This window comes from Carcharodon carcharias, chromosome 10, assembly GCF_017639515.1.
Source record: "Carcharodon carcharias isolate sCarCar2 chromosome 10, sCarCar2.pri, whole genome shotgun sequence".
NCBI lineage: Eukaryota > Metazoa > Chordata > Chondrichthyes > Lamniformes > Lamnidae > Carcharodon > Carcharodon carcharias.
In genome coordinates, this window is record NC_054476.1 from 128,775,542 (window position 1) to 128,799,554 (window position 24,013).

Consider the following 24,013-nt stretch of genomic DNA (forward strand, 5'->3'; position numbering starts at 1 on the left):
GCTGGTGATATAATGAGATTTTACATTCAATGGGCTGTGCTAGGTATAATTTCAGCGGTCATGTGTGTGTAGAGCAGAGGCAATGTGGGATCAAAAGCAGCTGTAAGCCTCCAACTGTTTCCACAGATACCAAAGTGAAAAGAATGTCAATTTGAATTCGTAAGGTGAAAATGCTTTGCCTGGTGGCTGGTTAAGTCAATGGATTGCTGTTGCCTTAATGGAGATTAGTTTGGGAACTTATTAAAAGTTATGATAGTTGTAATTTGTAGCCATGTGTATATATATTTTAGCCTGTGTAAATTAATAAAATGTTTCATTTAGTTTAATGTAAAACCTTGAGAATTGGTGGATTGACTCCTGAATTTAGAGTCGCTTCTCAAACATAACACTTAAAATTATAGGCTATGACAGTTGTTTAAAGTTTCCCTCTGGGATTTTTAAATAACTCAGCTGCACCAACTGCATGGTCATAACACATGGCCATGCTTCCGCTGTTTGCCTTGCTCAAATTTATCCATCTATTTCTTGCTTGTTGCAAGCTCCCCCTCCAGGTAATGAAGCTGTGGTTCCTTTGCTTGCAGTTCATGGGAAATCTTCTGTCTGGTTCTCTCAAGGTTTTCAGCTGGTTCTATTAGGTTCTGGTATTCTCGCTTCAGAGTACTTGTTTCAGTCCTCTCAACATCTCTAAATAAAGTTTGGATATTCTATCCTGAATCTTTCTTCCCAATGCATCTACTTTATAGGTAAGTTGTAGATCTGTGTAAACATTTTGACTTAACAGTGGACACTCTTGGCTTTGGATCACAGGCAAAGTTTCTGTGATTTATCTCCCTTTGTACTGAAGTTTAACAGTCAACAGTCCCTTGACTTTCAGCTGAATGCCTCCTGGATCATGGAGTCGATGGATGGAAGAAGCCTTGCTTTAGCTACTATTCTGTGTCTGAAAGAACTGAAACTCCTGCTTGTGTCTACTTTGAAGTTTGTTTTATGTCTGTTGACCATAATGTCTGTGCTCCAATAGCTCCCATTTGATCCTGTAATTTCTCCCAAGAATGGCACTTTGTTGTCTTTTTCATCTTCAATTTCTTGACTGCTACATGTTTTAATTGGTTTCTCCTTAAATTTCTGTGTTAGGAGCTTTAAGCTGCAGCATGCCAATTTAAAATGTCCTTTCCTCTTACAGGAATGGCTCTCCACATTTTTGGCAGAGCATTCGACGTGCTGGTGCGGCTTTTTCCCACCACAATGAGAACATGAGTTTGGCTACCTGGCTACTTCACTCTTTCCCTGTTTTGGAGTAGGTGCGCAACTATTTCTACTTACTGCACAGTCAATTGTTTTTCTCCACGAGATCTCTTTGTTACCTCACATAAATACCTGATCATGCTTTCTCACTTCTGCCTGCCTTGTTAACTGCACAGCCATCAATACCTTTAAATCCTCCTTCAACTGTAGAAAATCTGATAAAATCCTATCTAAGACACCTATAACAATGCGACTTAGAATTAATTCTTCTTTCAGGGCTCCGTATTTACAATTCACAAAAAGCAGGACCAATCCAACCTGGCCAATTACCGCCCCATCAGTCTACTCTTGATCATCAGTAAAAGTGATGGAAGGAGTCATCAACAGTGTTATCAAGCGGCACTTGCTTAGCAATGACCTGCTCACTGATACTCAGTTTTGGACCTGCCAGGATCACTCAGCTCTTGACCTCATTATAGCCTTGGTTCAAACATGGACAAAAGAGCCGAACGACAGAGGTGAGGTAAGAGTGACTGTCCTTGACATCAAGGCAACATTTGACCGAGCGTGGCATTAAGGGGAGCCCTAGCAAAACTGGAGTCAATAGGGATCAGGGAGAAAACTCTCTGCTGGTTGGAGTTATACCTAGTGCAAAGGAAGATGGCTGTGGTTGTTGGAGGTCAATTATCTCAGTTTCAGGGCATCATTGCAGGAGTTCTGCAGGGTAGTGTCCTCAGCACAACCATCTTCAGCTGCTTCATCGATGACCTTCCTTCCATCATAAGGTCAGAAGTGGTGATGTTTACTGATGATTGCATAATATTCAGCACCGCACCATTTGTAACTCCTGAGATACTGAAACAGTCCATGTCCAAATGCAGCAAGACCTGGACAATATCCAGGCTTGGACTGACAAGTGGCAAGTAATATTTGTGCCACATAAGTGCCAGGCAATGACCATCTCCAACAACAGAGAATCTAACCATGGCCCCTTGACATTCAATGGCATTACCATCGCTGAATCCCTCACTATCAACATCCTGGGGGGGGTTACCATTGACTGGAAATTGAACTGGACTAGCCATATAAATACTGTGGTTACAAGAGCAGGTCAGAGGCCAGGAATCCTGCAGCGAGTAGCTCAACCTCATGACTCCCCAAAGTCTGCACAGCATCTACAAAGTCAGGAGTGTGATGGAATACTCTCCACTTGCCTGGATGAGTGCAGCTTCAACAACATCTAAGAAGCTCTACACCAGGACAAAGCAGCCCGCTTGACCGGCACCCCATTCACAAACATTCATTCCCTCCACCACCGATGCACAGTGGCAGCAGTGTATACTATACAAGATGCACTGCAGGAGCTCACCAAGGCTTCTCAGACAGCACCTTCCAAATCTATGACCTCTACTACCTACAAGGACAAGGGCAGCAGATGCATGGGAACGCCACCACCTGGAAGCTTTCCTCCAAGCCACAGACCATCCTGACTTGGAAACATATCGCCATTCCTTCACTGTCACTGGGTCAAAATCCTGGAACTCCCTTCCTCACAGCACTGTGAGTATCTACACGACATGGACTGCAGCTGTTCAAGGCTGGTCACCACCACATTCTCAAGGGAATTAGGGATGGGCAATAAATGCAGGCCTAGCCATGCCATGACTGAGTAAAAACAAAGTTTTTTAACTTCCCATTCCAATTTAAAAACATTGCTTACATTAGAATAGTAGTTTTCCATCAGCCTGCCAATGCAATGAAATTTAAACTTTTATTGCAGACCAATTTAGTGCCAACAGAATCTTGATGAAGATTTGTTTTAATAATTCTCGGTTGTCATTTTAATCCTGACACATTGATTTTCGGTACATATAAATTATCCCAGAGATGTACTTAGAATCTTGTTCATCTTCATGTACAGATGTTGATTTTTCCCAATGTTCTATTTCTTGCACTCCAACTCTTTCCCATAACCCTTTCTGCTCCATTTTCTCTATTACAGCCTGCAGCTGTTTCTTGTAGAGTTGGTTTGAGGTGTTGGTTCGGGTGGTCATGCACACAAAGCCTCCTGAAGAAGAGAACAAAGTTATATTCTCAGCCTGTCACAACGTTCTGTAAAGTTACTGTTCAAGTAATTTAGCAGTCCCAAGTGGCCCTGAAAAAATTCTTCCTGATTTTCTTCAAAGCATTCATTAATCAGCATTAAAGCATGCACAAATGTGAAAACAGAAACAAACATTCTAAGATTGAAAAAGTACAGATTGGAAAGTGTTTTGAAACAGTAGGCTTCCTGATGGCTTAGTGATTTTGGTGGAACAGGTGGTGCAAAGTATGCCAATATGGGGAGACTACAGTAAGGGACAAGATGTCACAAGTTCAAGTTTCAGTCAAAGGCTGGATGGCCACACAGTCCACTACAATGATGTAACGAATGATCATGATCTAGTTCATGAATGAACCCATATTTGCAAAAAAATTCAAGAGGCATAACACGGTGACCGTTGATCATTGACATGGTCAAAAAGGTGTGACAGTTGTGTTGGGAAAAAGAGGTGGTTTTAAGTAAATAATATTTGTATTTGTGGGTGTTAGGAACACGTTTTAAGTTTAATTTATATTTCTGTATATGTGTGTTAAGGGAGCCTAAGTTTTAGTTTCACTTTAAACTGATGCCTGCAACTCTGAGGCAGGGAGGGGAGTGGGGGAGGGGGGTGGGCAGGGTTTGTTTGTATACCTACATTCTAACGCACAGACTCCCAAGATATCTGCCCTTTTAGCAGTCTTGTGGAGTCCGTGGATATTGTAGGCTGCACTCCCTTTTCAGTTATTTACAAAACCTTTTATTATTGTTTTGTCTGCACTTCAGCCCCACGCTCCTGATCTACGGGCACCCGGTGTGGAGGGGGGGCAGGAGGGAGGAGGACCTCCTCGTGAATCTGCTCCTGGGCCTGGCCAAGTGAGCCATTAACAAGTCCAGGCAGCGGGTGATCGAGGGCGTCGTCCAACCCGACTGTCTGCCCCTCTTCCGTGGCTACGTTCATGGTCAGGTGTCCCTGGAGAGGGAGCACACGGTGTCTGCTGGCACCCTCGAGGCCTTCCGTGGCTAGCAACAGGGGGTTCAGTTGGAAGCTAGATGTTCACAGGAGAGGGAACTGCAGGAAGCAGGTTCCAAAGAATGAATGGAAAAGTCCCAAAACCAGGGAGTGGAACAGGAGAAAGGTCCCAGGAAGGCAGTGAAGTCAAGGCAGAAGAAAAGAAATCCGAACGAGGTCCTGTTCAGTGAAGTTAAAGTAAGGAGAAGGCTCCAAATTAAAGAGAGAAAGCTGCAGGAAACAATATTAAAGCAAAATAGGCTTGTGAGAAGCCAGAAGATCTGAGGAAACAGCCAAAGGTTGGTGACTCTTTACTACAGGCCTGTGAAGCAATGGTGTTCTGTTGGCATGGCTGAGTATCTGCGAGAGAATGCATGGAAGGCGAAGTTTGAATGCATGTAGCGATCCAGGGGAAAGGAACATCAGAAGGAGAGGTTGAAACCATGCAGGTGATTCCTTTTGAAAGATGACCAAGTGAAAATGTTGTTTGAGAGAAGATTCCATAGTGAATTCTTTTGAGCGTTGAGATTGGAAACCCTCGGGAAAAAGCCGGAGTTCCGTGAGACCGGTTGACTCAAGGTATGACTAGCATCTGGAGGGAGTTGATGAAAGATCTATAGCATCTGCTTGGGGTGGCATCTGTCACTTGGTTTTAGAGTCTGATGTGTCTGACCACAGGTCGCCTATTGGTTTATATCAGTGGTGGGCAACCTGCAGCCTGCGGGCCACATGCGACCCATCAGGGTTCTGAGTGCAGCTCACTAGACATTTTGTTGACCACTGCACATGCGCAGGGCTGCCAGATACCACTGGTTTCTGTCCTGGTATTACTAAAGTGATATACATGCAAACCAAGGGCACGTGAAGTGAGGTTCGTGCTGACTGCACATAACATTGGCTGTGAGAACCGTGCGCTCCCTCTGCGTCCTAAAGTGCTGCCTGGGGAGGTGGTGGCATAGTGTTATTGTCACTGGACTAGCATTCTAGAGACTCAGGGTAATGCTCTGGAGACACGGGTTCGAATCCCACCATGGCAGATGGTGAAATTGAATTAAATAAAAATCTGGAATTAAAAGTCTATTGATGTCCATGAAACCATTGACAATTGTCATAAAAACCCACCTGGTTCACTTGTGTCCTTTAGGGAAGGAAATTTGCCATCCTGGCCTACACTTGACTCCAGACCCACAGCAATGTGGTTGACTCTTAAGTTCACTCTGAACAAGGACAACTAGGGATAGGAAATAAATGCTGGCCTAGCCAGCAACACCCACATCCATGAACAAATAAAAAAAAGGTTCAATCGGACCGCCCCACAAATTCTTATTCCTGGGGTCATGGTTAATGCACATACCCGATTTCAGTCTTGCAGCCCACTGAGATAAAGGAGGGCCACACATGCAGCCCACTCACTAGCCTAGGTTGCCCATCACTGGTTTACATGGGCTGTGTACTTACTATGAACATTAGAGTATACGATAGCTTTTGTAATTTGTGTTATCGTTACAAATCTGTATATATCTATAAAGGTATAGTTGTGGGTGAAGGAGTATTGTAATACAGTTCATTTTTTCTTGTTTAATAAATGTTTTATTCTTGGTTAAAAGTTCATCACTGACTCCTGTGACTGTTCAGTAGCTGCCCTCCATGTTTCTAAATGGAAAATAAGAGTTAGGATCTATCAAGCCAGATATCTGACTTGTCCGGTAGTAACATCAGCTGGGATCATAACAGTTGCTCAGGTGAGCAAGATGGGAATGAAGTTGGTGAGGTTAGCTCCCAGGAGTCATGCAGAGTAGGAAGGTTCATTATATGGGAGATTAAGGCAGTTGGGGATACTACTTGCAAGGAGAAGCAATGGGTTCCTCTATGGGCCCTTCAGGGAACTGCAAGATGCACATGGGTAAAGTTTATTCAAAGGGGATTCAAGCTTGGGACAGCAGAAATTAGAAAGGCAGAGGAGTAATGAGGCAAAAATTGGGCTTCTGGGTTAAAAAGATAAACATGCTATCCCAAATATCTCCTCAGTCTCGTCTTCAGACAGATACCTTTGCCGGAAGCTGAATCAAACTGATTTACTCACATCAGCTTGGTACCTCAGCATTGTGCCCAGTGGCTAGCTATCATTCATAATTCTCCTCAATTAGCTCCACACTCTAGGTCACCAGACACCGCATCCATTTCTTCTCTGATGAGCATGGTATTTTAAGACTAACATCTAAATGCAAGCACTATGATTTTGAGGGTTGATGTCTGCTCAGCACTATGGCTAGTAACCTTGGTAACATTGGTTCATTACTTAGGATTGTAGTTAGTGACCAAACTATCAATACCTACTGTCTGCTCAGTGGCCTGTTAGCAACTGGCAACTCAGTCCAAGGTAAGTCGAATATCTGCTGAATGTTGAATGTTAATATGCTCAAAGCACAGGTCAGGTCTAGATTAGCTTTACAGTGACTGTAACAGAATCTTACCAGCACATAGCTTGAATATCTAGTTTATGGCAGCTTAATGTAAAAAATCAGTGTGATGCTAAGCACCCCAGAAAATAAAGAGAAAACTGTGTCATATCTTGCCACTCCTCTTTACTTGGCCAATCCCAACTTAGTCTAATAGAAGATAAAGATAAACTCTTTGGTTTTAGCAAAGGACCTGAAATTTTCTTACCTGGCTTGGTAACTCGATGGAGTTCAGGAAGGATGGTATATGGCACCTGCCCTTCACTTAATGCCCCAACAATCACAGCAACATCATAACTGCCTGAAACAGAATTTAAGAAAAAAGATAAATCCAGATTAATTTCTGTAAAATTTGGCTTTGCACTAGCGAGGAAATAATTTCCTTCCTGATGTGAGAAAACTAGTTTTGCATTAGAAATTAAAGTCGGAGTGCTGGGTAGCACACTGGGGGGCATTTATGATGTAATAAGAACTTCATATTGTAAGTTTTTCACACTCCCTTGTGAATGGATTATTAAAAGAAACCATACTTTATGTCCATTATTTCAATGAGATTTCTCATTGTTGGACTGAACTATTGAGTGTCATCACAAATCCAATTCATATTTTCTTTCACTTTCTTAACTCCTTCATACAGTCGATGGTTCTTAATAATAAGTGAGGTTGTCATTATTAACTGACTTGATCTTAGCAGTATCACCATTCTAATGTCTTCTGATTGGCAAATGTAATTGAAACAATTTTAAATGGTACTCGGTTATACCAGCCACCAAATGTGGCTGTTATAAGTGATCTGGACTCAGACTTGACTTGTACCTCAACCAAGTGGCTAATCTTCATGTGTAACCTTAGGGAACAAGTTTGGGTCAGCTGCTTGACCACAGAAGACAACATAAGGAGCCAAATCTAATGTCACCTGACAATAACATGGCTATACTGTTCAGATTCCATAGTTTAATGACAAAGTTAACTGAAGCACTCCAACTGCTGCCTTGGACAGACTAGGAATCAAATCGGTGACATTTTGAACCAGTGAGTGTTGATAATGATCATTCTACTCTGTTTCATGCCTTGAACAAAGAACATAAGAAATAGAAGTAGGCCATTCGGCCCTTTGAGCCTGTTCCTCTATTCAATAAGATCTTGGGCAGAATTTACTGCTCATCGGGCTGGCATGCGCCCGACCCGAATGAATGTAAAATGATGCACGATGATGTCGGACAAGCATCCTGACATCATCGCGCACTTGAGCAATATTTCGGTTAGCAGGCATGCGCAGGAGTTGGAGTCGCGCTTGCCATTAATTAAGAGGCCAGCTAAGATCCTTAAGAACCCAATTGATGCCAATTTAATGTTGCTCGTGTGATTTTTTGCTTGTCACGTGGGTAAAACAGGCAGGCAGCCCACGATTTGCAAAACCTCATCCATGGGCGGGATGAAAAGGGTCAGCAACATTGTCACTGTGAGTAGTGAGGAATTTTGGAGATAGTTTGCTGCTGGTAGCTTATCAATACTTGGCAGCTTCATCTCTGTTCATTCTTAGCATTTCCAGGCTTCATTTCAGGACTCATTGATGTCTCCAAGGCCCCCTGAGGATTTTGACCATGTGGACACTTCCAGGTATTAGGCAGCCTCTGTTACCCTGGTAATGTTGACTGTGGCCTCTGCTGGAGGCACCTCCTCTGAGGAGGAAGAGAGGGACAGAAGGGACTGGAGGCCAGGTGTCCCAATGCAGCTTCCAGGGGAAGAACTTGTGGGAGGAGAGGGGCAGACACAAAAAGCGCAGGGCTAGCAGGTAGTCCAAGGCGGAAGGGGTCGCAGAAGACACCACTATCCTGCTACCAGGGTTATAGGCGGCAATGCAGCTACCACAATATATCTGAGGTGCAATGCTGAAGGAGGCTCCGGCTCTCAGTGGCCTCCATTTGTCAGATGATCGGATCTGAGATCAGCTCCAACTGTGCGAATGGGCAGCGTCCCTCAATTTCTATGCCAGCAACTCTTTTCAGGGCTCAAGGGGGAATCTGTGTGGAGTGTCTCAATCAGCTGTCCACAGTTGCATCAAGCTGGTGACAGAAGCTCTTTTCAGGTGGGTATTGACTTTCCTTCATTTCCGCATGGATGAGGCCGGCCAGGCTGAGCGAGCCAGAGGCTTTGCAGTGATTGCTGGGTTCCCCCACATCCAGGGTGCCATCAACTGCACACATGTGGCCATCAAGGCGCCAGCAGGTCAGTTGGGTGCGCTCACTAACAGGAAGGGATTCCACTCCATGAATGTGCAGATAGAGTGTGACCACAAGATGGAGATTATGCAATTCTATGCAAGGTACCCTGGCAGCTCCCATGACGCGTATATCCTCATACACTCCCATGTGCCGAGGCTCTTCAGTGCTCCAGCTCAACTGGATGGATGGCTCCTGGGTGACAAGGGCTATCCCTTGAAAAGGTGGCTCACGACACCTTTCTGCCACCCAAGAACACAGGCAGAGCAGCAGAGCCACGCCTCCACAAGGGCGGTGGTAGAGAGAACCATAGGTCTTCTGAAGATGCGCTTCCGATGCCTGGACCGTTCAGGGGAGCACTGCAATACCCCCAGAGCGGGTGTCACTGATAATGGTTGCGTGTTGTGCCCTCTACAATCTGGCACTGGCAAGGGGGGACCCATTGGAGGAAGAGGATCTTGACGCAGCTCCACAGGCCACAGCTGATGAATCCAGTAGAAAGTCAGAAGAGGATCATGGTGAGGAGAACGCTGAGGGTGTGGAGCCACACCTCAGTAACCTCCAGAGAGGCAGGGACACCTTGATCCAATGCTCCTTCAGCTAGGCTGCCAAATAAGCGCTACTGCCTCATGCCAGGGCTGACGCCACCATGCTGGATCTCAGAAATGATCCTTTCCTTTACCCCCAAGATACACTCAGTGCCTGTGCAATAAAGTTTTGAGCCACCCATGTATAGCATTACATACTGGCGTACCCTGCACCTACAAAGCAAATGAAGCATACTCAGGCCAATAACACAAAAGCAAATGTTGGCACTTACAGATTATGAACAGAACAATATCAGTTGTTGATGGTCACCATTAAAAAAAGAAAAAAAGAATTGGAGAACAAAAGATCACCCATGACCAGTCCCTCTTCCACTTATGGTGCTTTAAACTTACATTTAGGGATGCTATGTCTAGGTGCTCTTCCCTCGCTAGCACCGGCATTGGAGACAGCCTGCTGACTCTGGTGTTCTGTTGGCCTTGATGACCTTGGCAGTCGTTCCCTCGCCAGTGAAGCCTCTACTGGCCTCGACTGGGAGAGAGTGGCCAGTGCCACAGCTGGCATCTCCCCAGTTGCTGCAGCCTCATCAGATACCACAGTCACTGGCAGAGTGGTTGCTGCCCTCATCCAGCGCGCCCTGACAGGAGCCCGTAGAGATGACAGGGAGCTCGTACACTGACGTCAGGTCACCATGGACCTCCCTGCTCGCCATTGTTGGATGGACAGCTAGATGGGATACTGAGTGCCTCATCCATCTCACACACAGATACTGACCACCTGAGGTCAGTGCCTGTGTGAGGGCTTGCAGGTGCAAGCGCATCTCCAGGAATCCCTGATTCTGTTCCAGGAGCAATCTCTCCATGAGAGTCACCACTCTCTCAATGGAGGAGGCAGTGCGCTCGGCCGTGAGGGTCAACACAGTGCTCATGCTCAGCAGGGACTCCTCCACAACAGAGACCATGGCATGCATACCCTCGTGGATCTCTGCCAGATCCTCCCGCACACCCCGCTGGACCTCCAGCATCTGATGCCTAATGGACAAGTCCAGAGGCTCATCATCAGCCTTTGATTGAGTATCATCCTGGTCTCCAGCAGTCCTCTGACTGCCGGCGCCCTGGGCACTCTCTGCCTCCATCTATACCTCAAGCGAGTGTGAAGTGCCCTCTCACCAATGTGCACCGACTTAATAGATGCTGATCTACGCCCTCCGAGGCGCTGGTATCTGCATTGGTGCCTGCTTCAGAGAGCGGGTGTGACACAGGTGCTTCTGGAGCCTGATGGTCCTCTGGTGTCAGGAGTAGCTCCTGGAGATCCTGAGATTGGCTGCTTGGTAGCAGATCTAAGGGAGAACAAGGACATGTCATTAGTTAAAGTCATCACACTGTCACTGTGCATACCAGGCACCCTGGTGAGGCAATGGAGATCTGCATCATGGTGCCATCATCTTTCAGTGATCAATGGGGAATCCAGTCTGGAGGCTTCCCTCAATGATGGGACTACACAAGACTCTTTGCACCAACTGAAACTCTCCACTCAGTGCAATGCACTCTTACCTTAGCTTAGCCTGACACCCCAGCCTCTCTACAGCCGGTTGACCAAGGTGCATGGCGCCACTCGAGTTCCAAGGTGTCCAGCTTGTATCTGGAGAGGGTGAGGTGGTGTGGGGGTCCTCCATCAATCCTTGACCTCTCAATATTGTTATGGGATGTCTTCTCCTAAAAGGACAGAGGAGCACTGATTAGTCCACTCTCCATCTGCAGCGCCATTGCGGCCTGACCAGCCCCACCTGAGAAGCACTTTGCAGGGCACATCCGAGTCATGGCCCTCAAGCGGTAATGCAGTCAGTCAAAGCAGCCAGGGCTCTCCCCCTTGGCCAGCTCCGGTGCCATTGTCTGTTGACACTCAGACTTTAACACTCCTGAGCTCCACAGGGAGACGGCCATCTCAAAATGCTTCAACTCGCCCATCCTGAGCGCATCTTATGGCACTGCACCCAGGTGTGTCACACCACATTGTGGCTGCTCAATCAGGCTGCTAATTACTTCCATGCCCTCTTTGTGAGGTGCAATGGCCTCCCCCTCCCATGTCTAGGGACAAGGGTGTCCCTCCTGGCAGCCACGATCTCCAGTGAGGCACTCATCTGAAAAACTGGGGGCTGAGTGCCTAGCCGACTTCACCTCCCACCTGATGTCTACATCTGCATTTGCAGCCATGTCCTTGCAGCAACTCTGCATGGGCAATCTCCCCGGGGTTGCCTGAGCCACTTTTGAACCGGCTGCCGGATCGCCATTGGATTCGGTGGCCGACAATCCCCTTCTTGAACATTCTGCAGCTGGCGTTCATGCGTGGCGAGCCCTAATTGGCCCACCAGTGTGAAATCGCAGTCGCAGCCCGATTGTGGGCGGTGGTCCGTTTTGCGGACACTCCCACTCGCCCCCGCTGAGCCTGCCTGACAAGGGCAAAATTCTGCCTCATGTCTCTAAAACACTACAAAATGACAATGTATTTAATTTAGGCAATGATTCAATCATAAAATAGTAGATCAGACTTCTTAGAAAAACAAAGATCAAAGTAATTGTTGGTCTTAGAAAGATAAATGTGGCTTCAGCTGTTCAGTTACCTGAAGAAGCTGGAAGTGACTCTGCATGCAACATACATTTGTGGAGTGTTTGGTACACTGATTTAGAGCGTGCTAATTCCAACATTCCTTCACTGCCATCCACTCCATGCAAGTTACGAAATCCAAGTCTCTGCAGCTAGACAAAAATAGAGGTGCAAAACAGATGTATGCAGGAAGCAGCCACGTTCGGAATTGGTTACACAACCTGCACTAAACCCAGTTAGTAATGTGATCTACAGCACAGTTTACAACTTAACAGATTTTTTGTGACACAAATGACCTGCAGTACACCGCAGTTCTTCAATTAATGCACAGGTGAGGTACTTATTAGTGCAGGCACTTCAACACAACACGCACATCCTGCTGCCTGATAGAAAAAAAGTTGCATTTATATAGCACCTTCCATGACTTCATTTCCCAAAGTGTTTTACAGCCAAGTAAGTACTTTTGAAGTGTAGCCACTGCTGTAATGTAGGAAATGCAGCAACCTATTTTCATTGAGCAAAGTCAAAAGTGGCATTAGTCAAAACAGAGAAAGTTAAATCTGTCTCTTTTATTCAGTGACAGTGTGTGTTGGTGCCTCTGCACACTGCATCACATCAGAAAATTCATAATTAGTCTTATTCTGTCTAGTACACATGAAGAAGCTGCCAGTTAAGAAATAGCTCATATATTGTATATAACAGGTCAGAAGTGCAAATAAATGTAATTAAGTTGCTTTATGCATGATCTCTAATGGAGGAACGGTAAAAATCTCATAATTGAAATGGAAGGTCTTAAAATGACATGAAGCATAGAAGTGAAATGCCCGACTTTTGTACAAGAGAACTCGGCTCTCATTTTTACACGTTATAATGTGTAAATTGTGCTCCACTAAATGAAAGCAAAAGCAAAATGCTACAGATGCAGAAAACACTGAAAAAGCTCAGCAGGTCTGGCAGCATCTTTAGAGAGAGAAACAGAGTTAGTGTTTCAAGTCCATATGACTCTTCTTCAGAGCTAAAGAGAAGTAGAAATGTGATGGATTTTATACTGTTTAAAAGGCTTGGAGCAGGTGGAACAAAACAGAAGGTCAGGGATAGGTGGGAGCTAAGGAGAAATTTGACAACGATATCATGGACACAGGACAAAGGAAGTGTTAATGCTAGTGTTAAAGAAGATAGTGTTAAAGATTAAAGAAGGTGCTGATAGTGGCATAAAGATAAGAGAGCAGAATGTGTTAATAGCAGAACAAGGGTCAACGCTCTGTGAAATCAAAACATAAAAACAAGTAGCAGATGGCCCTGTTGGGGTGGGTTGGGGAAAGAGGGAAAATAAAAATAAATTTTTTAAAATGTAGAGGAGACCACATTGGGAACAGAAAAAACTGTGCCACTCAAAAATAATGCTTTCCTTGAAGAATTATTAGTATAATAGTTAGTATAATTGCACAATAACTTGCATTTGCATTGTGGCTTTATCAAGCGAAAATGTCCCAACGTGCTTCAAAGGAGCGCAATCAGACAAATCAGGGGATATTAAAATGGGTGACTAAAAGTGTGTTAAATGAGGAGAATGAGGTAGAGAGGTTCAGGGATGGAATTACAGAATTTAGGGCTTATAATGTTTGAGGCATAGCTGCTAACGCTGGACTAAAGGGAACGGCGATGCCAGAGTTGGAAGAAATCAGAATTCTTGTAGGACTGGAGGAGCTTATGGAGATAGGGAATCTAGAAGTGATGGAAGGATTTGAAAATAAGAATTATGAAATCGATGCTTTGATGAGGTGATGCCAATGTGCATGAGCACAGGGGTGATGATAAAAGAGACTATGTGCAGATTAGGACAAGGGCATGTTAGACATATACACACCATGAAAGGAAAGGCATATAAAGGGTAGAATGGGCATGGGAGGGCTGGGTGAGATGGAATTAGTCAAGTATACTAATTTGACCAAAAATGTTTTACAGGAAAGATGGAATGGTATGGGATGGGGTTGGCATCAGATGGGTGGCAGGGGAAGGATGGAATGACATGGGGATGGCTAGGGAGGAATGGATGCAATGATGTAATTGGTTAAGTATGCTAATTTTACTGCAACTGTTTGCAGGTCTCTGCTAGTATGCTAATAAGTCAACAAGTGCAAAGTCAGAAACCCGATGCCTCAGGGACTCTTCCTATCATCCGAGTGCCCCAGTTTGAAAACCTGTGATCTATATTACAGGGTTACCTTGTATTGAATATCAGAAGCAACCAGATAATATATAATGGAGCATTTAAAAACCCCGAAATATGGTAAGAACTACAGAACTGCTCCCTAATAATGACAATGTAACAACCTGTACAGCGACTAGTCCTGTTCCGCAGGCTACGTCCAGGACCAGTGCTTTGTCACGGTCTTCATTCAGTACTGCTGCTAGGCTTTCTGCAGCCAAGAGAGGAGCACGATAATCCAGAAACATCACATCCTGCAGCAGAAACAATTGAAAAAGCAGCCAGTAATTTCAACACTGTACAGATTCAGATGAAGGCAGTCAGTTTATATGTCCTCAGCCCTTCAGAATACAAACTTTGCCATCTGCCCATTATGGCAGCTACCCATTTCTTAAATGAGTAGAGTCCTGTTCACAACCATCTTTCCTAGCAAATTATTTCCACTGATTCCATTCTATGAATATATCTTTCTGTGCCCAAAATTCATCCTTCATATCACTGAGCTGAGGCTTTCCGTTTTTCAGGTTTACTTTCTATATCCTGCCATGCATCTTATAAAACTCAAAGATCCATGTAACTATTCTTCCTGACACAGGATGAGATCACATCTGGAGTACCATATTCAGTTTTCGTCTCCTTACCTAAGGAGGGATACTCTTGCCTTCGGAGGAGTGCAACAAAAGTTCACCAGACTAATTCCTGGGATGAGGGGATTGTCCTCTGAATGATTGAGTGAACTATGTCTATAGACCCTAGAGTTTAGAAGAATGAGAGGTGATCTCACTGAAACATATAAAATTCTTAAGGAGCTTGATAGGGCAGATACTTGGAGTATGCTTCCCTAACTGGAGAATTTAGAACTATGGGTCAAAGTCTCAAAATAAGGGCTTGGCCACTAGCACTGAGATGAAGAGCAATTTTATCACTGAAAAGAATATAAATCTTTATAATTCTCTATCACAGAGAGCTTTGGATACTCAGTCATTGAGTAAAAGGGAATCAAGGGATAAATGGATAGCACGAGATGGTGAAGCTGAGGTAGAAGATTACCCATGATTTTAGAGGATGATGAAAAGGCCCGAGGGGCTGAATGGCCAAGTCCTGCCCCTATTTGTTATGTTTTTTATGATTCCCTTTCTTGATCAGCCATACAGTTCCCTTGTTACATTACCTGTTCATAGAGTTCAGACCAGCTATCATAAAAGGACATTTTGTCTTCAGCTGTGGACTCTTTATGACAAGAGAAAACCATTCTCTGTGCATCTGCAAATGTTCTTGGATTGGCTGCCATTCTGGAAATAAAACAGAGAGCTGCTCTGAAACAATTTATCCATTTGACCTTTCACAAACTGAGCAGCAATTTAATTTCATTGAAACTAAGTTATGCATCCACTGTAGACACGGTTTCATTCTGTTAAATACAGATCATTTTGCACTGAAATTTATGGAGAAATAGACTGTGCAGTAGTCAAATCCTAGTAATTTTTACATTTTAAATAATTATACTTATGAATAGCATTTATTCTTTGCAGCAAAATGAACAAAATTCATTAAAAGCAAATAATAAGGCTCAAAACCACAATTTTCTCCATAAAATGGAAAATAAATCGAACAGATAAATGTATGTATACTATCTGGAACATAAGTAATTTTGTAGTGCAAACTAAAAAGAAGCAAATTCTATGCATTTCATCAAACTGCAGCAAAATAAAGACTGTTAATGGCAAAATGACTACTTAAGACATATCCTAGGCATTTCAAAACTGCAGATATCAAGAAATGATGCAATACAGAAAGAATTGGAACTGAATTGAACAATGTAATACTGGATAGAATCACCAAAATGCAACTTAAGATAGTCTGGATGTGCAAACAAAACGACTGACAACATAGTGGCAAAGACTTAATAAGCAGAATGAATAAAACTGAAAGGAAGAGAACAAATTCATTGGTTGGACAGCACCATGGATATATTAGAGCCAAGATATTTAGTTTGTTGAAGGCAGTTAATTACTTCCAATGGCAAAACTTTATTGGCACACAACTTATCTTGGAAAGAGAAAATCACATAGGACAGAATCTTCTGGTTAGTGTGCGGAGGCAGGCCCCGCATGCTGACACATAAAATGGCGTGCGGCGATGTCAGGCGTGTGACCGGTCACTGCAGGTCATTCTGATCTTCTGTTCGGCAGGCGCACACCGGAGTCGGCTGCATGCCCGCCAAACTGTCAAAGTCCTGTTAAGGCCATTAATAAACTAATTAAAGCAAATGTCAGGGCTGCAGTCCAACCTTAAGGTTGGCAGGCAGGCGAAGAGCCCAGGCGGCCTTTGCATTTCTCATGAAACCTCATCCACAGGCGGGATGAGGTTTTATGATGGGTTTATTAATTAATTTTTTAAATTAAAATTCATAAACATGTCCCAGCTTATGTGACAACAGTCTACCCATTAATTTTTAAAAGAAATTTAAACCGATAGCAGATTTGTTAATTATTTATAACTCTTTCAAATGGTATACATTCAGAGCTCTCCTATCTAGTTAACAGTACTCCTAAAAATCAGATTAATATGAAATGGAAAAAGCGATTCAGCCTACAGTTTACTCTTTCTATTCCAATTTGAGTGAAAGCTCCAATATTCCTTAAGCATATTAAACACTGTTCAGTCATTTCCTATGGCCCAGGGCCCATATAAAAAGTAATAACTGCGTCCTGGGGAATTGCTTTTTTATTCATTCTTGGAATGCAAGTATCCATGGCAAATCCAGCATTCATTGTCCATGCCTAATTGCCCTTGAACATATGGGTGTGAGCTACTTTCTTGAACCGCTGAAGTCCATGCGGTTTAAGTACACACAGAGTGCTGTTAGAGAGGTAGTTCCAGAATTTTGACCCAATGCCAGTGAAAGAACAATGATATAGTTCCAGGATGGTGTGCGACTTGAGGGGGTCTTGCAGGTGATGATGTTCCCTTGCATTGGCTGCTTTTGTTCTTCTACGTGGTAGATGTCGCAAGTTTGAAGGTGCTGTTGAAGGAGTATTGGCTAATTTCTGCAATGCATCTCGTAGGTAGTACACACTGCTGCTATTGTAAACCAGTGGTGGAGGGAGTGAATTTCTAATGTGCTCATTGGGGTGCTCATCAAACAGGCTGCTTTGTTGTGGATGTGTCAAACTTCTTGAGTGTTGTTGGATCTGCACTCATCCAGGCAAGTGGAAAGTATTCCACCACACGCTTGATTTGTGCCTTGTAGATGGTGGACAGGCTTCAGGGATTCAGTAGGTAAGTTAGTCTTTGCAAAATTTCCATGTACTTGTAGCCACAGTATTTATTTGGCTGGTCCAGATAAGTTACTGGTGAATGGTGACCCCCAGGATGTTGATGGTGGGCAGTTCAGCAATGGGAATGCAGTTGAACATTAAGCGCATATGGTTAGATTCTGTCTTGTTTGAGATGGTCATTATCTGATACTCGTGTGACACAAATGTTACTTTACACTTATCAGCACAAGTTGGAATATTGTCCAGGTCTTGCTGCATATGGGTCAGTATGGGCGTCTACTCTCTCCCCCACTACCCATTCTCCTGCTCAGTAAGGGCCTCTTCTGTCTCCCCCCTGCCCCATTCTCCTGTTTGGGAAGTGTCTTTTCTCTTCCCCACCCCACCCCTCCCCGTTCTCCTGTTCAGTAATGGCCTCTTCTCTCTCCACCCTCCTTCTCCTGCTCTGTAAGGGCTTCTCCTCTATCACCGTTCCCAACTCTCCCACTCAGCAAGGGCCTTTTCTCTCTCCTCCCAACCCTGTTTTCTCCCACTCAGTAAGGGCCTCATCTCTTTCTCCCTCCCCCACATTCTATCGAGAAACGTAAGATGGGACTGTAAAAGCTTCTATAGGTCTGTAAAAAGGAAACGATTAGCAAAGACAAATGTGGGCCCATTATAAGCAGTGATGGGAGAATTTATAATGGGTAATAAGAAAATAGCGAATTTAAGCAAATACTTTGTGTCTGTCTTCAGAGGAAGATACAAAAAAACCCTCCTAGAAATACTAGAGAACCAAGGGACTAGCAGGAACAAGGAACTGAAAGAAATTAGTATTAGTAAAAAAAAATTGGAGAAATTAAAGGGACTGAAAAGTGATAAATCTCTTGGACCTTAGAGAGTGTTGATAGGGGTGGCTGAAAAGATGGTGAATGTGTTAGCGGTCATCTTCTAAAATTCTACACTCTGGAATGATCCCTGCAGATTAGAAGGTAGCAAATGTAATCCCAATATTTAAGAAAGGAGGGAGAAAGAAAATAGGGAACAACAGACCTGTCAGCCTGACATCAGTAGTAAGGAAAATGCTAGAATCTATTATAAAGCATGTTATAACTGAACACTTAGAAAATAACAGTAGGATTGGGCAGAATTTGACAAATCTGTTGGAATTTTTTGAAGATGTAATTAGCAGAATAGACATGAGGAACCAGTGGACATGGTGTATTTGGATTTTCAGAAGGCTTTCGATAAGGTCCCACACAAGATGTTAGTAAACAACATTAGAGCACACGGGATTGGGGTAATATACTGATGTGCATTGAGAATTGGTTAATGGACAGAAAACAGAGTAGGAATAAACAGGTCATTCTCAGGTTGGCAGGCTGCGGCTAGTGGGATACCACAAGGATCAGTACTTGGGCCCTAGCTATTCGCAATCTATATCAATAATTTGGGTGTGGGGACCAAGTGTAATATTTCCAAGTTTGTTGGTGACACAAAACTAGATAGTAATGTGAGCTATGAGAAGGATGCTAAGAGGCTTCAAGGGGATTTAGATAGGCTAACTGAGTGGGCAAGAGCATAGCAGATGGAATATAATGTGAAAACGTGAAGCTATCCACTTTGGTAGAAAAAACATAAATGCAAAGTATTTCTTAAATGGGGAGAGATTCGGAATGATTGGTGTCCAAAGGGACCAGGGTGTCCTTATTCATGAGTTACTGAAAGCTAGCATGCAGGTGCATCAAGCAATCAGGAAGGCAAATGTATGTTCGTCTTTATTGCAAGAGAATTTAAGTACAGGAGGAAGGAGTAAGAGCTTTGGTGAGATCACATCTGGCGTATTGTGTACAGTTTTAGTCTCCTTACCCAAGGAAGGATATACTTGCCATAGAGGGAATGCAATTAACGTTCTGATTCCTGGAATGGCAGGATTATCCTATGAGGAGAGATTGAGGAGACTGGGCCTGTATTCTCTAGAGTTTTGAAGAATTAAAGGTGATGTCATTTAAGCACAAAATTCTTACAGGGCTCCACAAATTCGATGCAGAAAAGACATTTCCCCTGGCTGGGACGTGGGTCCAGAGCCAGGGGCATAGTCTCATAATAAGGGGTAAACCATTTAGGACTTAGATGTGGAGGAATTTCTTCACTCAAAGGATGGTAAATCTTTGGAATTCTCTATCGCAGAGGGCTGTGGAGGCTTAGTCGTTGAGCATGTTCCAGAAAGAGATCGATTTATTTCTAGATAGTAAAGACATAAAGGGATATGGGGATAGTGCAGGAAAATGGCGATGAGGTAGAAAATCAGCCATGAACTAGCTGAATGGCAGAGCAGGCTCGAGGAGCCAAATGGCTTACTTCTGTTCCTACTTCCTATGTTCCAATATTCACCCACTCAGCAGGGCCTTTTCCCTCCCTTCCTCACTATGCTCTTGCTCAGTAAGGGCCTCTTCTCTCTATGCCCCACCCCCCCATCCATTATTTTCCCACTCATTAAGGGAGTCTTTCCCCCGCTCCCCTCCACACCCCCCCCATTTGACCGCTCAGGAAGGGCCCATCCCCAGCTGCCACATTCTCCTGCTCAGTAAAGGGCCTCTTCCCCCCACCCACCCATCATTCTCCCACTCAGGAGGGGGCCTCTCTCTTATCTGCCCATTCTCCTGCTCAGTAAGGGCCACCCTGCCGCTACCCCGATTTTCCTGCTCAGGAAGGGCCAGACCAGGCCACCCACCCTCTTCCCTTGCTCAGGAACTGCCAACCCCCAACCCCCATTCTCTCACTCAGGAATCACCACCTCACCCCTCATTCTCTCACTAAGGCATCGCACCCCAACCCCCCACCCCGCCCACTACCCCTCATTCTCTCGTTCAGGAATCACCCCCTATTCTTTTGCTCAGGAACCACCAAACCCCACCCCCCATTCTCTCACTCAGGAATCACCACCTCATCTCTCATCCTCTCACTAAGGCATCGCACCCCAACCCCCCACTACCCCTCATTCTCTCGTTCAGAAATCATCCCCTATTCTTTTGCTCAGGAACCACCAAACCTCACCCCCCATCCTCTTGCTCAGGAATTGCACCACCCCCCCCTTCTCTCGCCCAGGAACCACCAACCCTCACCCCCTCTTCTCGCTTAGGAATCACCCCCTTTGCCCCCCCACTAATCCCTTGCTCAGGAATTCCCCCTCCCCCATTCTCTCACTCAGGAATTCCTCTTCCTCATTCTCTCACTCAGGAACTGCCAAACCCTAACCCCTCCTCCATTTCTCACTCAGGAACCGCCAGCCCCCAGCCCCTCCATCTTTTCTCGCTCAGGAATCACCCCACCTTTCTCGCTCAGTAATTGCCCCCACCTCCCATTCTCTTGCTTAGGAATTCCCTCTCCCCCATTCTCTCGCTTAGTAATTCCCCCAACCCCATTCTCTTCACTTAGGAATTCCCCCACCCCCATTCTCTTTGCTCAGGAATCCCCCCACCCCCATTCTCTTTGCTCAGGAATCCCCCCACCCCCATTCTCTTTGCTCAGTAACTGCCAACCCCATCTCCCTCCTCCTTTTCTCAGTCAGGAACTGCCAACCCACAACCCCTATTCCTTTTCTCACTCAGGAATCCCCCCCTCATTTTGTCACTCAGTAACCATCCCATTTTCTCGCTCAGGAATTGCCTCCCCCTTCCTCACTCAAGAATCACCCCCTCCCCTTTTTCGCTCATGAATTACCCCCACCCATTTCTCACTCATGAATCGCCCCCCCTTCCCCACTCAGGAATCTCCCCCCACCCCACCCCTCATTCAGGAACTGCTAACCCCACCCTCCATTTTCTCATTCAGGAACCAAGAACCTCCACCCCCCCGTCTTCTCACTAAGGAATCGCCCCTCCCTTTCTCGCTAAGGGATCACACCCCCTCCCCACTACCCCCCCATTCTCTCAGGCAGGAACTGCCAAACCCCACCCCCTCTTCCTTTTCTCACTCAGGAATCGCTCCCCCCCTTCCCCCACCCCACCCCCCATTCTCTCACTCAGGAATTCCCCCTCCCTGGTTCTCTCACTCAAGAATTACCTTGTCTATTCTCTTACTCAGGCATTCCCTCCCCCCATTCTCTTTGTTCAGGAACCGCCAACACCTCCTCCCTTCTCCTTTTTTCATTCTGGAACTGCCAACCCACACCTCTATTCCTTTTCTCGCTCAGGAATCTCCCCACCCTCACTTTCTCACTCAGGAACCACCTCCTCCCTTCCTCGCTCTGTAATCAGCCCCCTTCTCGCTCTGGAATCGCCCAGCCTCCCTTTCTCACTCAGGAATTGCCCACCCCCCCCCCGTTTCTCGCTCAGGAATCGCCCCCCTCCCCTTTCTGGCTGAGGAATTGCTACCCCCCCCCTTTCTGGCTGAGGAATTGCCCCCCCTCACCCACCTTCCCCTTTCTGGCTGAGGAATTGCCCCCCCCCTTCCCCTTTCTAGCTGAGGAATCGCTCCCCCACCCCCCTTTCTAGCTCAGTAATCACTCCCCCTTCCCTTTCTGGCTCAGGAATCGCCCCCTCTTCCCCTTTCTGGCTGAGGAATCCCCCTCCCACCCACACCCACCTTCCCCTTTCTGGCTGAGGAATTGCCCCCCCCCTTTCCCCTTTCTGGCTGAGGGATCGCCCCCCCTTTCCCCTTTCTGGCTGAGGGATCGCCCCCCCCCCTTTCCCCTTTCTGGCTGAGGGATCGCCCCCCCTTTCCCCTTTCTGGCTGAGGGATCGCCCCCCCCACCTTTCCCCTTTCTGGCTGAGGGATCGCCCCCCCTTCCCCTTTCTGGGATCGCCCCCCCCCTTTCCCCTTTCTGGCTGTGGGATCGCCCCCCCTTTCCTCTTTCTGGCTGAGGGATCGCCCCCCCTTTCCCCTTTCTGGCTGAGGGATCGCCCCCCCCCCCTTTCCCCTTTCTGGCTGAGGGATCGCCCCCCCCCCCCTTTCCCCTTTCTGGCTGAGGGATCGCCCCCCCCCTTTCCCCTTTCTGGCTGAGGGATCGCCCCCCCTTTCCCCTTTCTGGCTGAGGGATCGCCCCCGCCTCCCTTTCCTACTCAGAAATCGCCCCCACCCCTCCCCTCCCCTATTCTCTCCTCAGGAAGGGGCCTCATCTTTCCGGAAAACCTTTGCCCCTCACGCTGCCTTTCAAATCCTGGCGATCAGGCGCGCGACCCTAACCGTCACCAGCGAGCCACCCTGCTCTGCTCCAGATCGCCATGGCCGGTTGTTTTAAAGAGTGGATCAAAGCCCTAAAGACAAAAAAACTGCGGATGCTGGAAATGCAAAACAAAAACAAAAACAGAATTACCTGGAAAAACTCATGATCAAAGCCCTACTCGTGTATTCCGTGTACTTCCGCATTCTACCACTTGAGGGGGGAAAAAAAAACAACCCGTCACAAATCTCTAATAACCACTGCAAGTAAAGTGAGTTTGAGTCTGCTTCACAAAGTCATTTGATGCAAGCTCAGCTTCAAAGTAACGTATGCACGACAAGCGCCTGCACTCTCCACCGCTGTCAATTCCAGGATTTCTTAACTGCGTCCAATGGTAAGACTTACCATGAGATCGCTCTCAATACAGAAATATATCGAGAAAATGTTGCTAAATAAAACATGTTGCTAACTCCCCCAATCTTGAAATAACTCGAAATTGGGGCCGTCCCATTACCTTTGTCTTTTAGCAGCCGTTCTATTTATCCATTTGGAAAGCCGCTATCTTTTCCTGAAGAATGTGACAGTAGATAGGCCTACCAGCTGCAGGAGAGAAAGGCTGTTAGATTCAAGATTCATCCAAGTCTTTAGAGTGAATGATATATTAACGGAAAAAAAACCCCGAGAATTAGAGCTAGTGCTGGAACCAGCGGCTTTGGTTGTCACAGATTCTTTGGAGTAAACTTTAGGATTACCTATTTAATGATGATCAAGTGAACAACAGCTCGTCGACATAGCTTCATAAGGGGTTGTCTGCCCAACTTTATTGTAGGAAGTGACATGTTGAGTGTATTTAGGGATGCCATGTGACTTGGCTTTATTTAAAAGCACTCACTAAGTTGTGTACAAAAGCTTGAAGCGGTGGAGATTCAAGATGCCACCTTGGAATGGACAAAAATTGGGGAAGTACCAAGCAGCCTTCAATCCTAATTAACACGAAATGTTTGCAACACCCATTGACATGCCTGATAATTCTATGTTTGCGTAGTCAGGAAAAGGCCCATACATAGATATAGCCATGTGTCCTACACGACACGTTTTATCTGAAATGCTTTGTTTAGTTATGACCTGATTAAATGTTGCTAAATTCAAGGGTGTAAATAAATATTCTCTTTGGCTCAACATTACTTGTTGCTGCAGTAAATGGACATTGCATTC

General features: G+C 45.5%; 1 protein-coding gene across 6 annotated transcripts; it reads right to left on the minus strand.

The window, feature by feature from the left end:
• Positions 1–2,997: 2,997 nt before the first annotated feature.
• Positions 2,998–23,636, minus strand: mettl27 (methyltransferase like 27). Of its 6 annotated transcripts, XM_041197872.1 has the most exons (7): positions 23,551–23,636; positions 23,313–23,398; positions 15,549–15,669; positions 14,503–14,631; positions 12,185–12,320; positions 7,005–7,097; positions 2,998–3,313 (listed from the first exon to the last, which is right to left on the minus strand). In XM_041197872.1, the coding sequence occupies exons 3-7, from the start codon at positions 15,666–15,668 to the stop codon at positions 3,087–3,089; spliced, it is 705 nt and encodes a 234-aa protein (XP_041053806.1). In that variant the 5' UTR covers position 15,669; positions 23,313–23,398; positions 23,551–23,636; the 3' UTR covers positions 2,998–3,086. The 6 variants fall into 6 exon arrangements, with proteins under 6 accessions (XP_041053806.1, XP_041053807.1, XP_041053805.1 ...); XM_041197873.1 differs by lacking the exon at positions 23,313–23,398 and having other exon boundaries at positions 23,551–23,635; XM_041197871.1 differs by lacking the exons at positions 23,313–23,398; positions 23,551–23,636 and adding an exon at positions 22,952–23,015 and having other exon boundaries at positions 12,221–12,320.
• Positions 23,637–24,013: the final 377 nt, after the last annotated feature.